This window comes from Chrysemys picta, chromosome 12, assembly GCF_011386835.1.
Source record: "Chrysemys picta bellii isolate R12L10 chromosome 12, ASM1138683v2, whole genome shotgun sequence".
Classification (NCBI taxonomy): Eukaryota; Metazoa; Chordata; order Testudines; family Emydidae; genus Chrysemys; species Chrysemys picta.
In genome coordinates, this window is record NC_088802.1 from 55,857,802 (window position 1) to 55,874,791 (window position 16,990).

Consider the following 16,990-nt stretch of genomic DNA (forward strand, 5'->3'; position numbering starts at 1 on the left):
AGCAAGTCATTTCACCTCTGTGCACCTCACCTGCCTGATCTGTACATGGGATAATAATGCTTAGTCACCTTTGTAAAGTGCTTTGAGATCCATGGAAAGCATTATACTATTCATTATTATTATTATTTTAAAGGAGACTGCACAGTGCATGGCCTCAGTAAAGCTGTTCGGAGCCAAACGTTAATCCTGCCAGACAGAGAAAGACTTACAACAGGGTTCAGATTTAGTGTCTTCCTAAGCAGTGTCTGAACAGTGGTTGGTTTAAAGTGAAATACTCACAAAGTTCAACAACATCTGTAGGATTCTGAAGTCACCGGAGAGGTTTAAGCCTTCTTTGACCTTGGCAATCACCTTAGCAGAGTCGAAAGCTAAGTGCAATTCATGGTACTGCTGGATTTGCTGAAGCCGTTGTCCTATCCATTCTGTGTTGTCTACTGGGTCAAGCTTGCACATGATCTGAAGGTCAGTGCTGATCTGCTCATAATGGCTTGTAAAATCCTTGAATAGAGTGTCTACCTCAGCAAATGTGAGCTTTCCGGATTTCAGATCATTATACAGTCTTCTATATTCACGGTAACAAGGAGAGAATAAATCATCAAGATCCAATATATGAATAACCTGCTCTTCTGAATACTCATCTTCCTTCACCATCATTTGGGCTGCCTGCTCCCAGCAGAGCTGGAAGATGTGACTGTCCTTGTATGCGTGCATTATCGAAGCCACCTTCTTCAACTCTGGGCTTAGGTTGTAATATGTTTCTAGGGTGCCCTCCATGGGAAAGTTCAGCTGTCTCACATCCACAACGTTAGCCAGTTCTTCTGAGTCCAGATTTTCGTGATACTTCTGCTCAACTTCAACAATATCCACTTTAAACAAAGAAAGTCAAACATCAGTTTGCAACTTTTTACCCTATTCTCATATTCCAGCTCTCTTGACCAGACATCGAATGATTCAGTACCACAAAACATCAACCTCTTAGATCCCTAGATGTATCAATCACTTAGTAACATGAAGTATACGAACACTTCTTCTCCTGCTTTCCCTATTGCAAGTTTCTTCACTGACTTTTTTCAGCCTCCTCTCCCCAATTGTTGCTCGTCTCATTCCCCATTTTTTGTTCAATCCAGTAATTACTGAACAAAATCATCTCTGCTGGAAACCCTCAAAGATCTCACTTCAAAGTGGTCCCCACAAGAACATACCTTTTATAAATGCCTGCACCTTCCTGCACATGTCCAGAAGGGTTCCTATCCACTTTCTCTCTCTCTTTAGAGATTCTATTTCTTCCTTCCTCCACACTAGAACTTTTTCCAGATCATTCTGCTGCCGCTTTTTCTCTTGGGATGAGAGATGCTTATGCTCTGAAATGAAAATGGTCAATAATCACCAAGAAAATCCCATGCTGTGGGGCAGAAGGAGAGTACTCATCTCCTCCAAAAATGATACACTTCAGTAGGTGATGCTGCTGCTGCACATCAGTAATGAAAACATGGAGTTGGGAGCACCATATAAAACACCCTCCAGAATTATCAGAGTAGGCCTAGAGCCCACCCCCCTTTAAACACACAGACATGCACACTTACCTAATTCCCATATGCAAATAAACTGTTTCTTGTGCTTTATAATAAGCTCCAAATGTTTTACTAGGATACGTCCATTCAGGAGGTTTTCAGCAACATTTGTGAACACAGAGTTAGCCACAGCCATTAACTTCTTAGCGGCATCAGTAAGTTGTTCCAGGAATTTCCCATCTGCTCCTATCAGAGAAACAAAGGATTTAAATCCTGAATCTTTCCTCCTCCTTCCTAGTTCTGGGCTTTTGGAGGTAACTATTGCTATATGGAAAAGAAACACACTTTATGTCTCTTCATTTCACCATGACCTAACTTTAAAGTCTGTATTCTTGTGTTGCACCAGTACCACCATACTAGTGATATACATCGTTCGCCCTTTTTAAAGAGTAGTCACCCACAAATACCCATGATCTAAACTGAGACATCTTGATACATCCTCCACTGACAGACAACACAGTGCAAAAATCCAATCCTCATTCCTAGCATGACATCCCCAGGGAGAAACAAGAAAGCCCCACTTGAGTACTTGAAACAACTGTCTTGTGCGTTTCTCATTTACCATAAGGTCTCACATTTTCATCTCCTCCCCAAACCCACTGTTAGAAAACCTAGACTACAGTAGATTTTCCTTTATCCACAGACCCTGTGATTCCCTCTTACAGTACAAATCCCGGACAAGATTGCACTGGGGTTAACATAGAATACTTCCTGGTTACGCATATAGGGTTTTCCTATGAAATTTAGACAGTTGATTAACTTTTGCTCTCCAACATCCAATCTAACTACCCCTCTACCTCGATAGAACACTGTCCTCGGGAGCCAAAAAAAAAAAAAAATCTCACTGCGTTATAGGTGAAACCGCGTTATATCGAACTTGCTTTGATCCGCCAGAGCGTGCAGCCCCGCTCCCCGGAGCGCTGCTTTACCGCGTTATATCCAAATTCGTGTTATATCAGGTCGCGTTATATCGGGGTAGAGGTGTATTAAGATTTATTATATCAACTCAATCTCAATCCTCCTTCCATTTGTTACTATGTACCATAGAGGAAAGAGTGGGAACATCTCTTTCACAGTCCTCCAATACAAACTTCACATAAAACTGTACCATTGAAGTTGAAAAGATGCTTGATGTCAGACCACACAAGCAGATGATGCAAAACCTCATCAAGGTCATCAGTAGGTTCCCCACTCTTGCTGCTTGGCCATGATTTCGTGATAACAGCGGACACAAGCTTGCCAAATTTGTCCAGGTTGTAGGAAGAGACCAGATCAAGCAGATTACTCTCAGACTGCTTAAGACACAAAGGGATGGGGGATGCACAAGGATGTGAGTAAACTGGATTTGTTCACCTTACACATTCCAAAGGGGCTGTGTCATTTAGTAGGGTTTCAGGGCCTAACATACAGTTCAGCTGAATCACTTAGGTGCTGGGTGATATACTGGATATAGGGGATAAAAAGCACCTTACTTGGAACGTAAGTCAGCAAAGATGTTGCCTTTCAAGTGGCTGGCAAAGAGGCTGTGATGGCAAACAGCAGTGAAGGTGTTAAAAGTTTTTCTTCCTTGGTCCCTTTGCACACACTAACCCCTTACATTTCTGATTTCGTCTCAACATTTTGCTTTTCTAAACCAATTGTTCAAACATCAATTCAATGTATAATTTTGTTTAGGTCTCAACCAACCCCACTGACAGCTAGCAGGTCATACGTTCAGGAGGTTTGCAGGTGTATCTGTATCTGAGATTTCCACTTGAGAGAGCATATATTACCTGGCATGCAGCATTAACTGCTTCTATGGCACAGTTTTCAAAAGATTTGCCAATGGAATGGTCTAGTGTTTCAAATTTGTCGTGGTGATGGCAGTAGGCTGCAATTTGTCGAACTGGTCGTTCCTGTTGGGAAAAAAACAGAAAATTTCTCACATTGATTGCATGTTTTAAGAATGTGTGCTCTGAAAACATGAAGAGGGAGGGGAATATTTTGAGGCAATAATAATAAACAAAACAAAACCCACAAGATGAAAAGGTCCATTTTCTATTATTTGTTTACTCTGCTCCCAATAGGAGTAAACTCAGCCAGCAGCACTGCACTATTTCCTTTTGGCTAGATATGACATGTAGCGGAGAGGTGTGGCATGAAGAAAGAGAGAGATAAAGAGGTATTTGGCCGTTTTCACTATATACCGATATTAATTATTAAATCTGTTTCCATCCCTCCAAAGCAGGTTTCTGGGTAAGTATCAGTTCCACATAAAACTCAACAGCTTTAAGTGTTTAGGAGCTTGGGAGAAAAATGCCCCTGTTTTTTTCAGTGAAGCATCCACAAGATTCACAGGCTGAGAACACCAGTGCTGCACTGTGTAAAATTTAAAAATAAAGTTTTTAATTAAACTTGACATTTCTGAAGACTGGCAGGAAGGAGCCTCTTGGTGGAAAAGTAGCATTCAGGACCCCAACAGCACAGGAACAAACAAAAGATTATAATCAAGTTTCAGTTTTGTGGGAAGGTTGGCTCACAAGAAAGAACAGCTTTTGATGTTCAGTAGTCACACAAAATGCTGGCTGTAAATTCTCTGGAATTTTAAAATTAATATTAAACCCAGGAACCAGCTCACCCTAACCCACAGAGTCACGCAAGTTGGTCAATAGGTGGGATGGAAATGTCCCTTATAATTAACACTTATTTTTAAACTACTAACAGAAATATTTCTAACCATGAGCTCTCAGAACACCATGACCAGTAAAAGAAAACTGCAGCCATTACTTCCTGCCTAGCACAGTGATTTTACCTATTTAGATTGTCAATTTTTCAGAGCAGGGACTGTCTCTTCCTCCCGGTATGTCTCTTTACAGTGCCTAGCACAACAGGGCTCCTATGTGCTACCATTATAAAAATAAAATAATAATAATGGTAGATACAAAAATATTTTACACCTCATTTTGACAGAACTAAATAAAATATTTAACTTGTCCAAATTTTCCAGTTTCCTTTGAACCACTAGCTACTAGCCACTGCTAGAGATGGGACAGCAGAAATATAGAAGAGATCAGAACTACACCATAGCAAAAGTTTATGCCCAGTTTCATAGACCCTGTAGAAATGTTGTTTATAATGGAAGTGGTTATAGCCATATGAACAAGCCAATGCAAAGAGCAGGATGTTTTAAGTCCATTTAGGTTCTAGTAGCAATATGCAAGAGTTGGTTCAGTAGGTTCTAGCCATTATCCCTTGAGCTTTAGAAACACGCATGTGTAATGAATGAAATCTCCAGTTTCTTGGTACCTGTTTAATTCTCCTTTCCATGTCTGAAAGTAAAGTTTTCTTCCACTCCTCAGTGAAGCGTTCATCAGGAAAGCTTATCCTCACAAACTGGTTCCATACCTAAAAAATAAAAATAAGCACAGAGTGCAATTAAAACTAAAAGCAATCCGGGAAAGAAATCAGAGTGATTAGAAAAGATCACTCATCTGCTATGCCAGCAATGTCCAATCTGTGGCCCTCCAAGGCAACTCTTAAGAAAATTTATATTTGATTATGAATTGAGTCTATGCTCCCGCAACTGCATCCTACCATTTTTAAACGTAAGGCTCTGAGTCAGTCTCATCACAACACGGAGGAGGTAGGGGGCCCTACGTCTCCTGAAGCTGCAGGAACAGCTCTGGTGGGAGCCAGGCGTGCTCTGAACAGCTGCTGTCCCTTCCCTGTTGTAGCTGAAGCTGACTGTTGTCAAGGGCAAAGAATCAGGGAGCTGTAACTTGTTGCTCTGTTTGTTCAGCTGAAAGGCTGTGGGATGCCCAAGGAGAGCAAGACAGGAGCTTGAATGGTTTTGCAGGAGGCTAGAGAGCACCCAGCGTGGCTGCCCTCTCCCACAGAGCCACTCAGGACAGCCCAGGAGAGGGGAAGAAGAGAAACTGAAAAGCAGCACACAGTTACAACTTCCCAATTCTCTGCCCCAGCTCAGGTTAGAGCAGCGTGGGGAGCTGCTTTAACTTGTGCCAGCTGATAAGTGTTGCCTAGACACCATAAGCCACCTGAGGATAGCCAGAGCACAACACAGTCTAGCTATTCCCTCTCCCTGCCTCAGACACCTCTTCTGCGGAGAGGCAGGAAGTAGATCACACTGGCTCTGTGACCAGAGAATTCCCCCATGCCAGAGGAATTCCCATCTGGGCTAACTGTGAGTAGCTTTTGCTTCCTGGAGCAGCACAGAGTGCACCAAGGCAGAGAAACTGGCCAATGTACTGATTGGTGCCCCTTGACATTTCTGAAAGCATACCTTCAGCCCTCAGGCTGAAAAGTTCGGATGCCACTGCTCTATACCCTCTCAATGATGCAACAGTCGCACCCACCAAGAAGTTGATGTAACTAACCAACGTAATCCAATATGTCATCTAGGGAGGGATGTACCGAAGTGCTACATTCAAGAACACAAACCGTAAGTTCATCAGGAAAATGGAATGTCACAACTGAATCGGTACGTCCTCGCAGTAAATACTGCTTTAACACCTCCCGAAACCAGCTTCTGGTGGCCACCAGAGCTCTTTGGAACACTTCTATCACTGGAGTCTTCTGCGTGGTTTCGTCTCTTGAACCCTGTTACACAGGAAAGAAAAAACAACTGTTCTAAGCAGCAGAGCAACATACCACTGATTTAAACATAATGCATTATAGGTCTAAAATAGAACACTTTAAAGCACCACCCCAACAACAAAACCCTGTTGCTTGTGGGGTACAAGAGAGAAGAGGATTGGAAGATCCACGTTCGAGAGTGCTCACTGGTCTCCTTCCTTGGTCTGATGGAACTTGGGCAACAGCATGGGATGGGGAGAAAAAGTGAGAAGAAAAATCACACTACGAGATTACCTCTGCAGTGTCCCTAACTAGACTGGGAGAATGAAACCAAGGCTCATAAAGCAACATCTATACAGTGAAGTGATACGGATCACAAGGCAGTTTAGAAAGTGATATTTTAGAGGAAAAAAGCTACAGAAGTATAAAACTAGACCCTAAGTACAGTAGTTTATACTTTAAAAACAAATTATGCAAATGGATGTCAGAAGAATAGTTTTTTAAAAAACATATATTTCTAAAATACTATTTTAAAAAGGTCAGAATGGAAAGTAGTTTTATTACAGGTTTGTTTTTTTTAAGTAGAGACAATTTACATCAATCAAAATGAGCTTTAGAAAACAATACAAAAATACAGCCACCATCCCACATCTATTCTAAACAACAAATACTATTATTTATCTAGCACTCACATCCAAAGGTTCTAATCTGGCAATCCTTGAAATGATCTCAGCATTAGTAGCAGGTAACTTGTAATATTTTAACTCTCTTGTTTTCTGGCAAATCCTCTGATGAAGTTTTAGGCAGATATGCAAGCAGGATTTCCAAGCGTTCACTTGCAGCATCCTAATTAAGGAGAATAAAGAAATGAAACAAATTTCTCAGTGTAGTATTTCTGAAGCACAAGGGCATTTCAAATCCTTTCAGGTTATGAAAAGAGAAGGAGAATTAAAAAAAACAAACTCTCAAAATCAAAAGAACCAGGGGGTTTTATGGGCAACTTCTTTACCTATGAAGTTCTATGGGACGCAGTTGGCTCCCTCACCCTGCTCAATATCTACATGAAGCCAAAAGAAAAATCATGCAAAGCACTGCCTGAAGTGCCGGCAATATATGACGGATCCTCAGCTCTACATTCCATTGTATAAAACACAAACAGCACAAACTCCCAGTTCTCAAGAGACATCATCACCTGGATACAGAGTATTTGGGTGAAGCTGAGGTAAATGCTATGAACAACTCACCACCTCCATAATATTTGCCTTCCATCAAGGACTTCTGCCTTCCATTCATCAAGATGGTCCACATTTTAGAGGCCCTTCTGGACTCCTCATTGCTACCAAATTCCCCAAAAGCTATGATAGGTAAGTTAAGTTAGGACTGGCTGCTGTCTTCAGGCTATCAGACTCTGACTCGACCCACTCGAATTCACACATTGGTGACTTTAAGGATTGATTATTGCAACACTTTATACCTTGGAAAGAAGCTGCTGACCCTGAAAAGCTCCAACCGATTCAGAATGCAGCAGTTGCCTGTCCAGCAACACATAACACTGAAAGCCCATCACCCTCGTGCTCCACTGTCTGCACTATCTCCCCACTCAATATGGGGTCAAATTCAAGGTTTTTCATCCTAATAATTCAAGCCCTCCACAAGGACCTGCGTTGTTCCGCACAATCATGACCGCCCGTGACAGCTTCAGTCATCTAGAACAATTAAACTGACAACCACAAGGGCAAGACTCACAATCCACTTTCTGAGTAACTGGCCCACAGCCGGGGAACTTGTGTCCAGCAGAGAGATTAGTACAACCACAAATCTCAACATCTTCCTAATTTCTTCAAATTAACTTTCTAAAAACAAAAAACAAACAAAAACCCAGCCTTCTCCAATCAACAAGGGGAGGGAAACAGAGGATCCTTTGAAATATTTATAACTAGTAAGGCATTCCCATTACTTGGCAATAAATGTAATGCAAATACCCACGGTTAGGTAAGAGAGCTAAACTGTTCCAGATAGAACCTCACACCGCAGGGGAGGCATAGTTCAGTGTCAAAGACAAAAGGAGAATTAGGCATTAAAAAGAACGTACTGAAGCCTTTCATTTACCTGTGCTGGTTACGATCCAGGACATGCAACAGCGTTTCTAAAAGTTTCTCTACCATCTGGGAAAGCAAGACACAAAAATTAAACCACAGAACTAGCAATTGTCCTAAAATTGGCCCAGACAACTGTAAATGCAGAAGATATAGAGAAAAAGATATAGATTTAAGGGCTTAATTTTATCCAAGTTATCAGGTACAATACATAACATTAAAAATCCTGGTAGGATTTTCAGAAATCACTAGTGCCTAATTTCAGAAACCTTGAAGGGGCCTGGTTTTCAGAACCTTATAAGCATCCACCTTCTGCAAACCAGGTCCCTTTAGATTTTTCATGTTCAGCATACAAAAACTGAGCCACCCAAGATTAACCATCACTTCTGAAAATGTTGGCCCCTGACTTTTGAATTACACCCATATGGTAAATCCAATAGGAGGAAGAAGTAGATTCAGTAGTTTTCATTAACCTTTTCAAATGTGTGACAATAAACTTAATCTTTTCCTCTGAATTACATAGCAGGGGCAGGAATGCACCTGAGGCAGTATGGCCTAGAGGTTAGAGCACTGGACTGGGACTGCAGAGACCTGAGTTCTATTGCTGGTTCTGCCCCTGGCCTGCTGGCTGACCTCGGACAAGTCACTTCACAGAATAGAATCATAGAAATGTAGGGCTGGGAGGGATCTCAAGAAGTCATCGAGTCCAGCCCCCTACACTGTGGCAGGACCAAGAATACCTATACCATCCCTGACAGGGGTCTGTCCAACTTGGTTTTAAAAGCTTCCAATGATGGGGACTCCACAACCTCCCTTGGGAGCCTATTCCAGAGCTCAATTGCCCTTATAGTTAGCAAGTTTTTCCTAATATCTAACCCAAATCTCCCTTGCTGCAGATTAAGCCCAAAACTACTTGTCTTACCTTCAGTGGCCATGGAGAACAATTGAGCACTGTCCTCTTTATAAACAGCCCTTAATATATTGGAAGACCATTATCAGGTTGTTCCTCAATCTTCTTTTCTCAAGGCTAAACACTCAGTTTTTTCAACTTTCCTCAAAAGTCAGGTTTTCTAAAGCTTTTATCATTTCCCCCCGCTCCGTGCCTCAGTTTCCCCACCTGCAAAGCATTCTGAGCGCTACTAATGAAAAGTTGTATATCGGTACTATCCCTAAACTTCTGTAACAATCGTTTTAAAAAATCCTGCCAATTAATATTCACAAATTGCAGCCATATTCTCAGTCATTTTGCAACTCCATAGAAGGTCCAGATTATTACTATTTCTGCGAAGGCTAAATATATTTGAATGAACACTGCATCCTTTACATCTGTAAACGTAAGTTTTCTACACTATCTTATCCCACTGTCCTGTTTTATATGAATACAGATGTATTGTAATCAGTACTGACATGGAATAAAAATAAACAAACACACGCACCAAAAGGTGGATGTCAAATGCAAAAATTACCAAACTTGCAGTGAGCAACATGTAACCATTTGAACTACAGGTCAACATTTTTCAGACAGATTCAGAATAATATATCAAAAATTGATTTGTTCCACACTCTAGCTAGATTCTCAGTACCCAATTCAAATCATAAGGCCTGGAGGGGAAATTCAATACTCTAAGAAAATAATCTTCTCCATGTCCCAGTCCATATAATCCAGAAATGACTCCCAATAAAGAAGTTGGGGCAAATTTTCAAAGATATTTAGGTGCCAAAAGTTGAAAATAGCTGCCTAGTGAGATTTTCAAAAGCTCCTAAGCAGGTTAGGCACCCAACTCTCACTGATACCATTGACTTTACCATTACTTGGTTAAAATAATCAGAAGACAAACCTCCCAACTGCGCCATGTAATGCTGGTGTTCTGCAACCTGTGATAAATTCCTAGAAGACAGTCCAACAGCTCAACAGATAAATCAGTCAAAAATTCTGCCAAATCCCCCAGAGGCAGCAAGCTGATCCACGACCTGACCAGTGTTTTGTCTACTTCCATCAAGTGTTTCTTCCCTTTCATCAGCTGCAGCAGGGCCCGGCTGAACAGAAAAAAAAAGGGGGGAGGGTGGCTGTGAATTATACAGAAGACTGGGGCAGCACATGGAAAACTAACAAAAAGAGACATCTCCTTTGGACTCTGGTGCCTTCTGCATTCAAACCTGATGTCAGGGAGAATTAAAAGGACATTCTATTATACACACACGCACACGCTCTCCAAAAACAGGTTCTTTTATATTTGGGCCAGATTCTGTGCTTGGACCCTGGGAAGCTGCTCTAACTTATGGCAGCCTTGCTGAATGCTTATGGGCTGCTCCATAGCCCAGAACTGCTGGAGCACAGAACGCTCCAGCCATTCCCTACTCCCACTCTTGGAACACTCCTCTGCTGGAAGCTGAAAAAGGACTCCAGCCCTGGGCTGCATACATCAGACCCATACTGCTCCCGCACCAAGGAATTCCCTTGGGGACCCTTCTGACTCCTTTACAGCGCTAGAGCAATATAAAGAGCCCGAAGGAGGGAGGGGGAGACAGAATCTGGATACTAGTGGTTTACATAAAAGACATTTTAAACAGCGTTTAACTTTTCACACTAGCAGGGAAAGTCTGCTTAGAGCCTGGCTTGACCCCTCTGGCACCCAATTTAACAGGGATAGTGCCATGTTTCATCCCCTTGGCAGGATGGAGTGCAGCTCCTCCTGCCCTTCCTTGGAGATTTCACAGCAGCAGCTCCCTCATTACACTATTATGCACTGTAAGACACCATGCTTTTGCTAGCAGCACTGAAAAGAAAAAAATGCAGAAAATACACAATTCCAGCGTGCACTGCAGTTACATTCAACATCTTACACGTGTCAAAATGTCAAAAGGACTCATGCACAGTTTTCTTTCTTTTAAGCTTCTTTATTTAATTAGAATTCATCAAAAAGTATCTGAAATTGTTAAGAATGTACATTTGTGATGCTTGAGTTAAGCACTCTGAGAAATTAAGATTTCTATCTAATGGGTTATGTTTCGGTCACATGAGATTTAAAGTAACCTTGACAGAAGAACCTAAGAAAAAAATCAGGATTTCTCCACACGTGCACTATTACATATCACAGTCACCAAGCTTACAACATTCAGTTCAATGCATGCACACAATGCAGACACTCTGCCTTCTTCAATATTCCCCATATGGTAAGGTGTATTCATGGACTTTCAGCCTAAAACATTAATAAGAATAAAAGATGTATTCGTATACCCCAAACCACTGGTGGTGATATAGTAAAGTGTTTAGCTAACTGAGCTAAGCAGCCAACAGTTTTAAGCAATGGGGACGTCATCAGTTATAAAGTACTTCAAAAACTAAGTAACTCTGGAAAACTCACTTCTTATAAGACTCCTCCTGTTTCTTCCTGAACTCAATGAATGGAAGACCTTCCAGTCCTGCCCAGATCTCTTCAGATTCAAGGTGACTATCCACCATCATGCCTTCATCAAGGTCAAAGGAAGCAGTGAAAAAGTGCAGAACAGGGAGGACACACACCCACTGGTCAACTTCCTCATTGATGCATCTCTGGCACAAGTGGTTCAAGTACTGTTTCATGCTAGAATGGATAAGAGACCATCCATGTTAGGAATGGTTAGTATGTATGTTTGTCACATAGTTTTGGGCACAAAAGTAAAAATATCGGAGGCGCTGCCTGAGCAAGAACATATTTACAAATGACAGTTTATTACATCAGCTTGCAACCACCTCCTCAGAAGGGACGTACAAGTGAAGGACTGGAAAGAGGCTGTAACCTTGTCTTCACTTCACAAAATCTGCTGATAGGACTATAGTTGTGGAAACTGATGCCTCCTGTCCCGATATTATAATTGAAAAACAGAGGCAAGATTTTACTACACGTGTCCATGATCACTATAGCTATTTGAAACATCTCATGCAGTAAGTGCCAGCTTGAAGGCACTGGGACAGCATGTTCCTTAGAGGGAAATGTCTGAAGACAGTGGTTGAGTATACCATTCTGCAGAAGGCAGTTAAGAAGAAATAAATGAGTCTTCCGACTAACCATCAAAGGACTTTCACAGACAACAAATGCTGAGACATGGGAAGATGGAGAAAACAGCCCCGGAGAACCTAATCAGATGGTAAAGAATAAACTTCCAAACCATCTTCAGGCCATCTGTAAAATGATTTTAGTCTGTGCCAAATTTCTTCCATTCTGCAACCAAACTCTGGGTGGATTTGGGAATTGGATGTGCCATTGTGGTTATCCATGCATATAGCCACTTTATCTCAGATCCTCCCTCTCCAACCTCCTCATGTCCCCAAAGCACCTTCCACACACAAAAAAGCCCCACGCTGATTGAGAGGATTTATAAAAACTCTGAGGGAATTAGCAAGATAGTTTTTGTTTTTATTAAAAATACCGCAGCATGACTGTTCTGCATACCTTGCTGACTGATACACACTTCAGTCCCATCCAATCCAGATAAGAAAAGTGCAAGAGGAATATACATAGTTAATGGCTCCCTCTGGTTAAAAAGTATTTTCATAAGTTTAGTCATTCCACACATCTACTAAATGCCACACCCTCACCTTACACACCCCGAAACTGATAAAATACTGTGATAGACCCAGACCAGTTGGGAACAGCAGAGTAGCAGAAGGGAGATATACTGGCCACTGGATAAGCAGTTTTCTGTTCCCTGAGTGACCAGAGCAGGAGCTGCTCCAGCCTAATAGACCACCTGACTCCAATTAACCTGCTAAGAGTCAGGTGAGGCAGTTAAGCACCTGACTCTAATTAAGGCCCCTCTGATGCTATAAAAGGGCTCACTCCAGTCAAGCTAGGGAGCCAGAGGAGAGGAAGTGCGTGTGAGGAACTGGGAGCAAGAGGAGTGCAAGAAGCTGAGAGTGAGTAGGCGTACTGCTGGAGGACTGAGAAGTACAAGCGTTATCAGATATCAGGAGGCAGGTCCAGTGGTGAGGACAAAGAAGGTGTTGGGAGGAGGCCATGGGGAAGTAGCCCAGGGAGTTGTAGGTGTCGTGCAACTGTACCAGAAGGCACTCTAAACAGCTGCAGTCCACAGGGCCCTGGGCTGGAACCTGGAGTAGAGGCCGGGCCTGGGTTCCCCCCCATACCTCCCAACTCCTGATCAAACACAGGAGGAATTGACCTGGACTATAGCGTCTACCAGAGGGGAAGGTCTGTGGACTGTTTCCTGACCCACAGGGTGAATCTGTGAAGAGAGCAAATCTGCCAATAAGTGCAGGACCCACCAAGGTAGAGGAGGAACTTTGTCATAATACCTACCGTGAAACCACTGAAAACACTTCCTTGTTATGATTCATTTCATGGAGTAGGACTTCTTGTGGCTTCTGCTCCAAACACAGCAGGCTGCATACCCGACTCAGGTCCTCTTTGTATGTTGGAAGTGCATAGCATTCACCTAATATAACACTGATCAGCCCCAGCCCCAACCGGCTCTTCACTGACATGTCCTTGGGTGGAGGGTTAGCACTGTTGTGATCAAGAAATGGCCGAGCTACTTTTCTCAAGTAGTTCACCAATAACTCCCCCACCTAAAACAAAGAGGAAGGGGGGGAAAAGGCACATAATCCAACTACATTGATCAACTTTTTTTTTTAAAGGGGTCATTTCTATCTCTTTCCCACTATTTCTCATATAGCTATCAGAACGATCCAATGGTATCAATGCCGATTGGCTTATTGCAGGGCAAAGGACTATTTATTGCTGCTTATGATGCTAGAAAGGAGTGTTTGGATTTTCATCATGCCTGACCATTGTAGATGGATGATGAAGTGACACTGGTTAGATAAAGCCATCTTCCACACCTTCAGAACTGAACCTTCCGGAGTCTGTTGCTCCTAACGGCACCACTCAAAGTTTCTATGTCTCAGAATAGAAGAATGGCCACACTGGGTCAGACCAATGGCCCCTCTAGCCCCGTATCCTGTCTTTCAACAGTAGTCTGTGCCAGATGCTTCAGAAGGAGTGAACAGAACAGGGCAATTATTGAGTGATCCATCCCCTGTTTTCCAGTCCACATTTCTGGCAGTCAGAGGTTTAGGAGCACCCAGACATAGGGCTACATCCCTGATCTTTTTAGCTAATAGTCATTAATGGACCTATGCTCCAGGAACTTATCAAATTCTTTTTTGAACCCAGTTATACAGCAGCAGGTTTAAAACAAACAAAAGGAAGTATTTTTTTCAGACAACGCACAGTCAACCTGTGGAACTCCTAGCCAGCGGATGTTGTGAAGGCCAAGACTATAAACAGGGTTCAAAAAAGAACTAGATAAAATCACAGAAGATAACCATTGATGGACCTATTAGCCAGGATGGGCAGAGATAGTGTCCTTAGCCTCTGTTTGCCAGAAGCTGGGAATGGGGATGGATCACTTGATGATTCCCTGTTCTGTTCATTCCCTCTGGGGCACCTGGCATTGGCCACTGTCGGCAGACAGGACACTGGGCTAGATGGACCTTTAGTCTGACCCAGTGTGGCCGCTCTTATGGTCTTATTCCTACCCTGTATTTAGTATTTTTTAACCAGTTACTATCTGTGAGAGCACCTTCCTTCTTATCCCATGACTGTTTATTTTGCTTAAGTGCCTTTGGTGTGGGACCTTGTCAAAGACTTCCTGAAGGTCCAAATACACTATGACCACTGGATCACCTGCTTCTGATGTACTTAAAACACACTTTGCTGTTAGTATTAGGCCATGTCTACACTACAGCCCTAAGTCAACCTATGTTACGTCGATTTACATCCACTGCAGTAATTACAGTGGTGGCTGATGTCCACACTACCCTCTTTGGGTCGGTGGTGCACATCCTCACCGACTGAAGAGGGGCAGTGTGGGGTGCTGAGAGCCCTCGGCGAAGCTGCCCACTGGGAGCCCAGCACACACACACACCCCACCTCCCCAGCTCTCACCTCCCTGCTCCCAGGGGGGCAGCTGCCTGCGCTTCTCAGCTCCCTGAGTGGGGAGCCTCTGGGCAGCAGCTCGGCTGGGAGTGGGGAGCAGGGGGCAGCTGGGCTCTAGCATGGAGCTGTGAAATAGACAGATCAGCTGTTGGCTGTCTTGTCAACACAGACACCGCGTCACTCTAACTACACCAACATAAGCCCTACACCTCTCATGGAGGTGGAGTTAGTCGGTGCAATAGGGCACTTACATCGGCAAGACAAGGCTGTAGTGTGTACATGGACATAATCAGGTCGATATAAGCTGCCTTATGTCAACCTAACTGTGTAATATAGATCAGGCCTTAGTATCTTTTGCTAGTGCTCTTCAAATTCTTTTTTGGCCTGCTTAATTATATTTTTACACTTGACTTGCCAGAGTTTATGCTCCTTTCTATTTTCCTCAGTAAGATTTGACTTCTAATTTTTAAAGGATGCCTTTTTGTCTCTAAGCTCCTCTTGCACTTTGTTGCTTAGCCATGGTGGCATTTTTTTGGTCCTCTTACTGTTTTTTTCGTTTGGGGTATGCATATAGTTTGAGCTTCTATTATGGTATTTTTAAAAAAAATTCCATGCAGTTTGCAGGCATTTCACTCTTGTAACTGTTCCTTTTAATTTCCACTTAACTAACTTCCTCCTTTTTGTGTCGCTCCCCTTTCTGAAGTTAAATGCTACTGTGGTGGGTTTCTTTCGTGTGTCTCTCCCCCCCCCCCCCAAGGATGTTAAATTTAATTACATTGTGCTCGCTATTGCAAGTGGTTCAGTTATAGTCAGATCTTGGACCAAACCCTGTGTACCACTTAGGACTAAATCAAGAATTGCCTCTCCCCTTGAGGGTTCCATAACTAGTTGCTCTAAGAATCAGTCATTAATGGCGTCTAGAAATTTTATCTCTGTATCTTGTCCAGAGGGGACATAGTCCCAGTCAACATGGAGATATTATAATAAACCCATTATTATTGGGTTTTCTGTTTTTGTAGCCCCTCTAATCTCCCTGAATATTTCACAGTCATTGTCTCCATCCTGGTCAAGTGGTCGCTACTATATTCCTGTTGCTTTACTCTTATTATTCAACCATGGAATTTCTATCCATAGAGAATCTATGGAACAGTTTGATTCATTTAAGATTTTTACTATCTTTGACTCTATGCTCTCTTTCACATATAGTGCAACACCCCCACCCGCCCAACCTACTCTATTATTCCTATATATTTTGTATCCTGGTATTACCGTGTCCCATTGATTGTCATCATTCCACCAAGTTTCTGTGATGCCTGTTATATCAATATCCTCATTTAATACCAAGCCCTCAAGTCTGACTTGAAATATTGCTTCACTGGGCATGGAAAACCCCTTCAAGCCTTGGTCTGCCTTTAGGATTAGTGCACATTTTAATTTTTAAAAATGCAGTCTAGGCAGCACGTTCAGAGGAATTGCTAGAGGAATTGTTATCTGCCAACCCTCTCTCCGACAAAAAATGGAAGAGCCTTGCTAAGCTCTAAAAAAATCACCCATGTCTAGCCCTTTCATTAGGGGGAAAGAATAAAAAGGGAATATAGACTTGACCCAAAGTCCATTAAAATAAATGATTCTTTCCATTTACTCAAGTGGCTTTTGGATTAGGCTTCAGATGGGGAAGGGATCCCAAAGACAGGTGAATGGTGGAAGAAAAAAAGTAAGGAGTCATTTTAAAACCACCACTTTCCTAACTCACCAGAAAAAGAAAATTAAATATTGGTTAGAGCCTGGATTCCCCACCACCACCACCTTCCGT

The 16,990-nt window shown here is 42.5% G+C and overlaps 1 protein-coding gene across 15 annotated transcripts in view; it reads right to left on the bottom strand.

Annotated features, from left to right (window-relative positions):
* Positions 1-16,990, bottom strand: part of RNF213 (ring finger protein 213) — an 86,977-nt gene that overhangs the window by 47,993 nt on the left and 21,994 nt on the right. For 12 of the 15 annotated variants that reach the window (XM_065563773.1, XM_065563780.1, XM_065563775.1 and 9 more), the window contains 12 exons: positions 13,537-13,805; positions 11,605-11,823; positions 10,078-10,276; positions 8,253-8,308; positions 6,836-6,989; positions 6,009-6,167; positions 4,857-4,955; positions 3,344-3,466; positions 2,680-2,866; positions 1,584-1,757; positions 1,203-1,361; positions 280-866 (listed from right to left, as the gene is read on the bottom strand). In XM_065563773.1, the coding sequence (XP_065419845.1) occupies positions 280-866; positions 1,203-1,361; positions 1,584-1,757; positions 2,680-2,866; positions 3,344-3,466; positions 4,857-4,955; positions 6,009-6,167; positions 6,836-6,989; positions 8,253-8,308; positions 10,078-10,276; positions 11,605-11,823; positions 13,537-13,805 (2,385 nt within the window). Of the gene's footprint in view, positions 1-279; positions 867-1,202; positions 1,362-1,583; positions 1,758-2,679; positions 2,867-3,343; positions 3,467-4,856; positions 4,956-6,008; positions 6,168-6,835; positions 6,990-8,252; positions 8,309-10,077; positions 10,277-11,603; positions 11,824-13,536; positions 13,806-16,990 lie in introns of all 15 variants that reach the window. The other 3 variants (XM_065563768.1, XM_065563769.1, XM_065563781.1) reach the window with 3 other exon arrangements.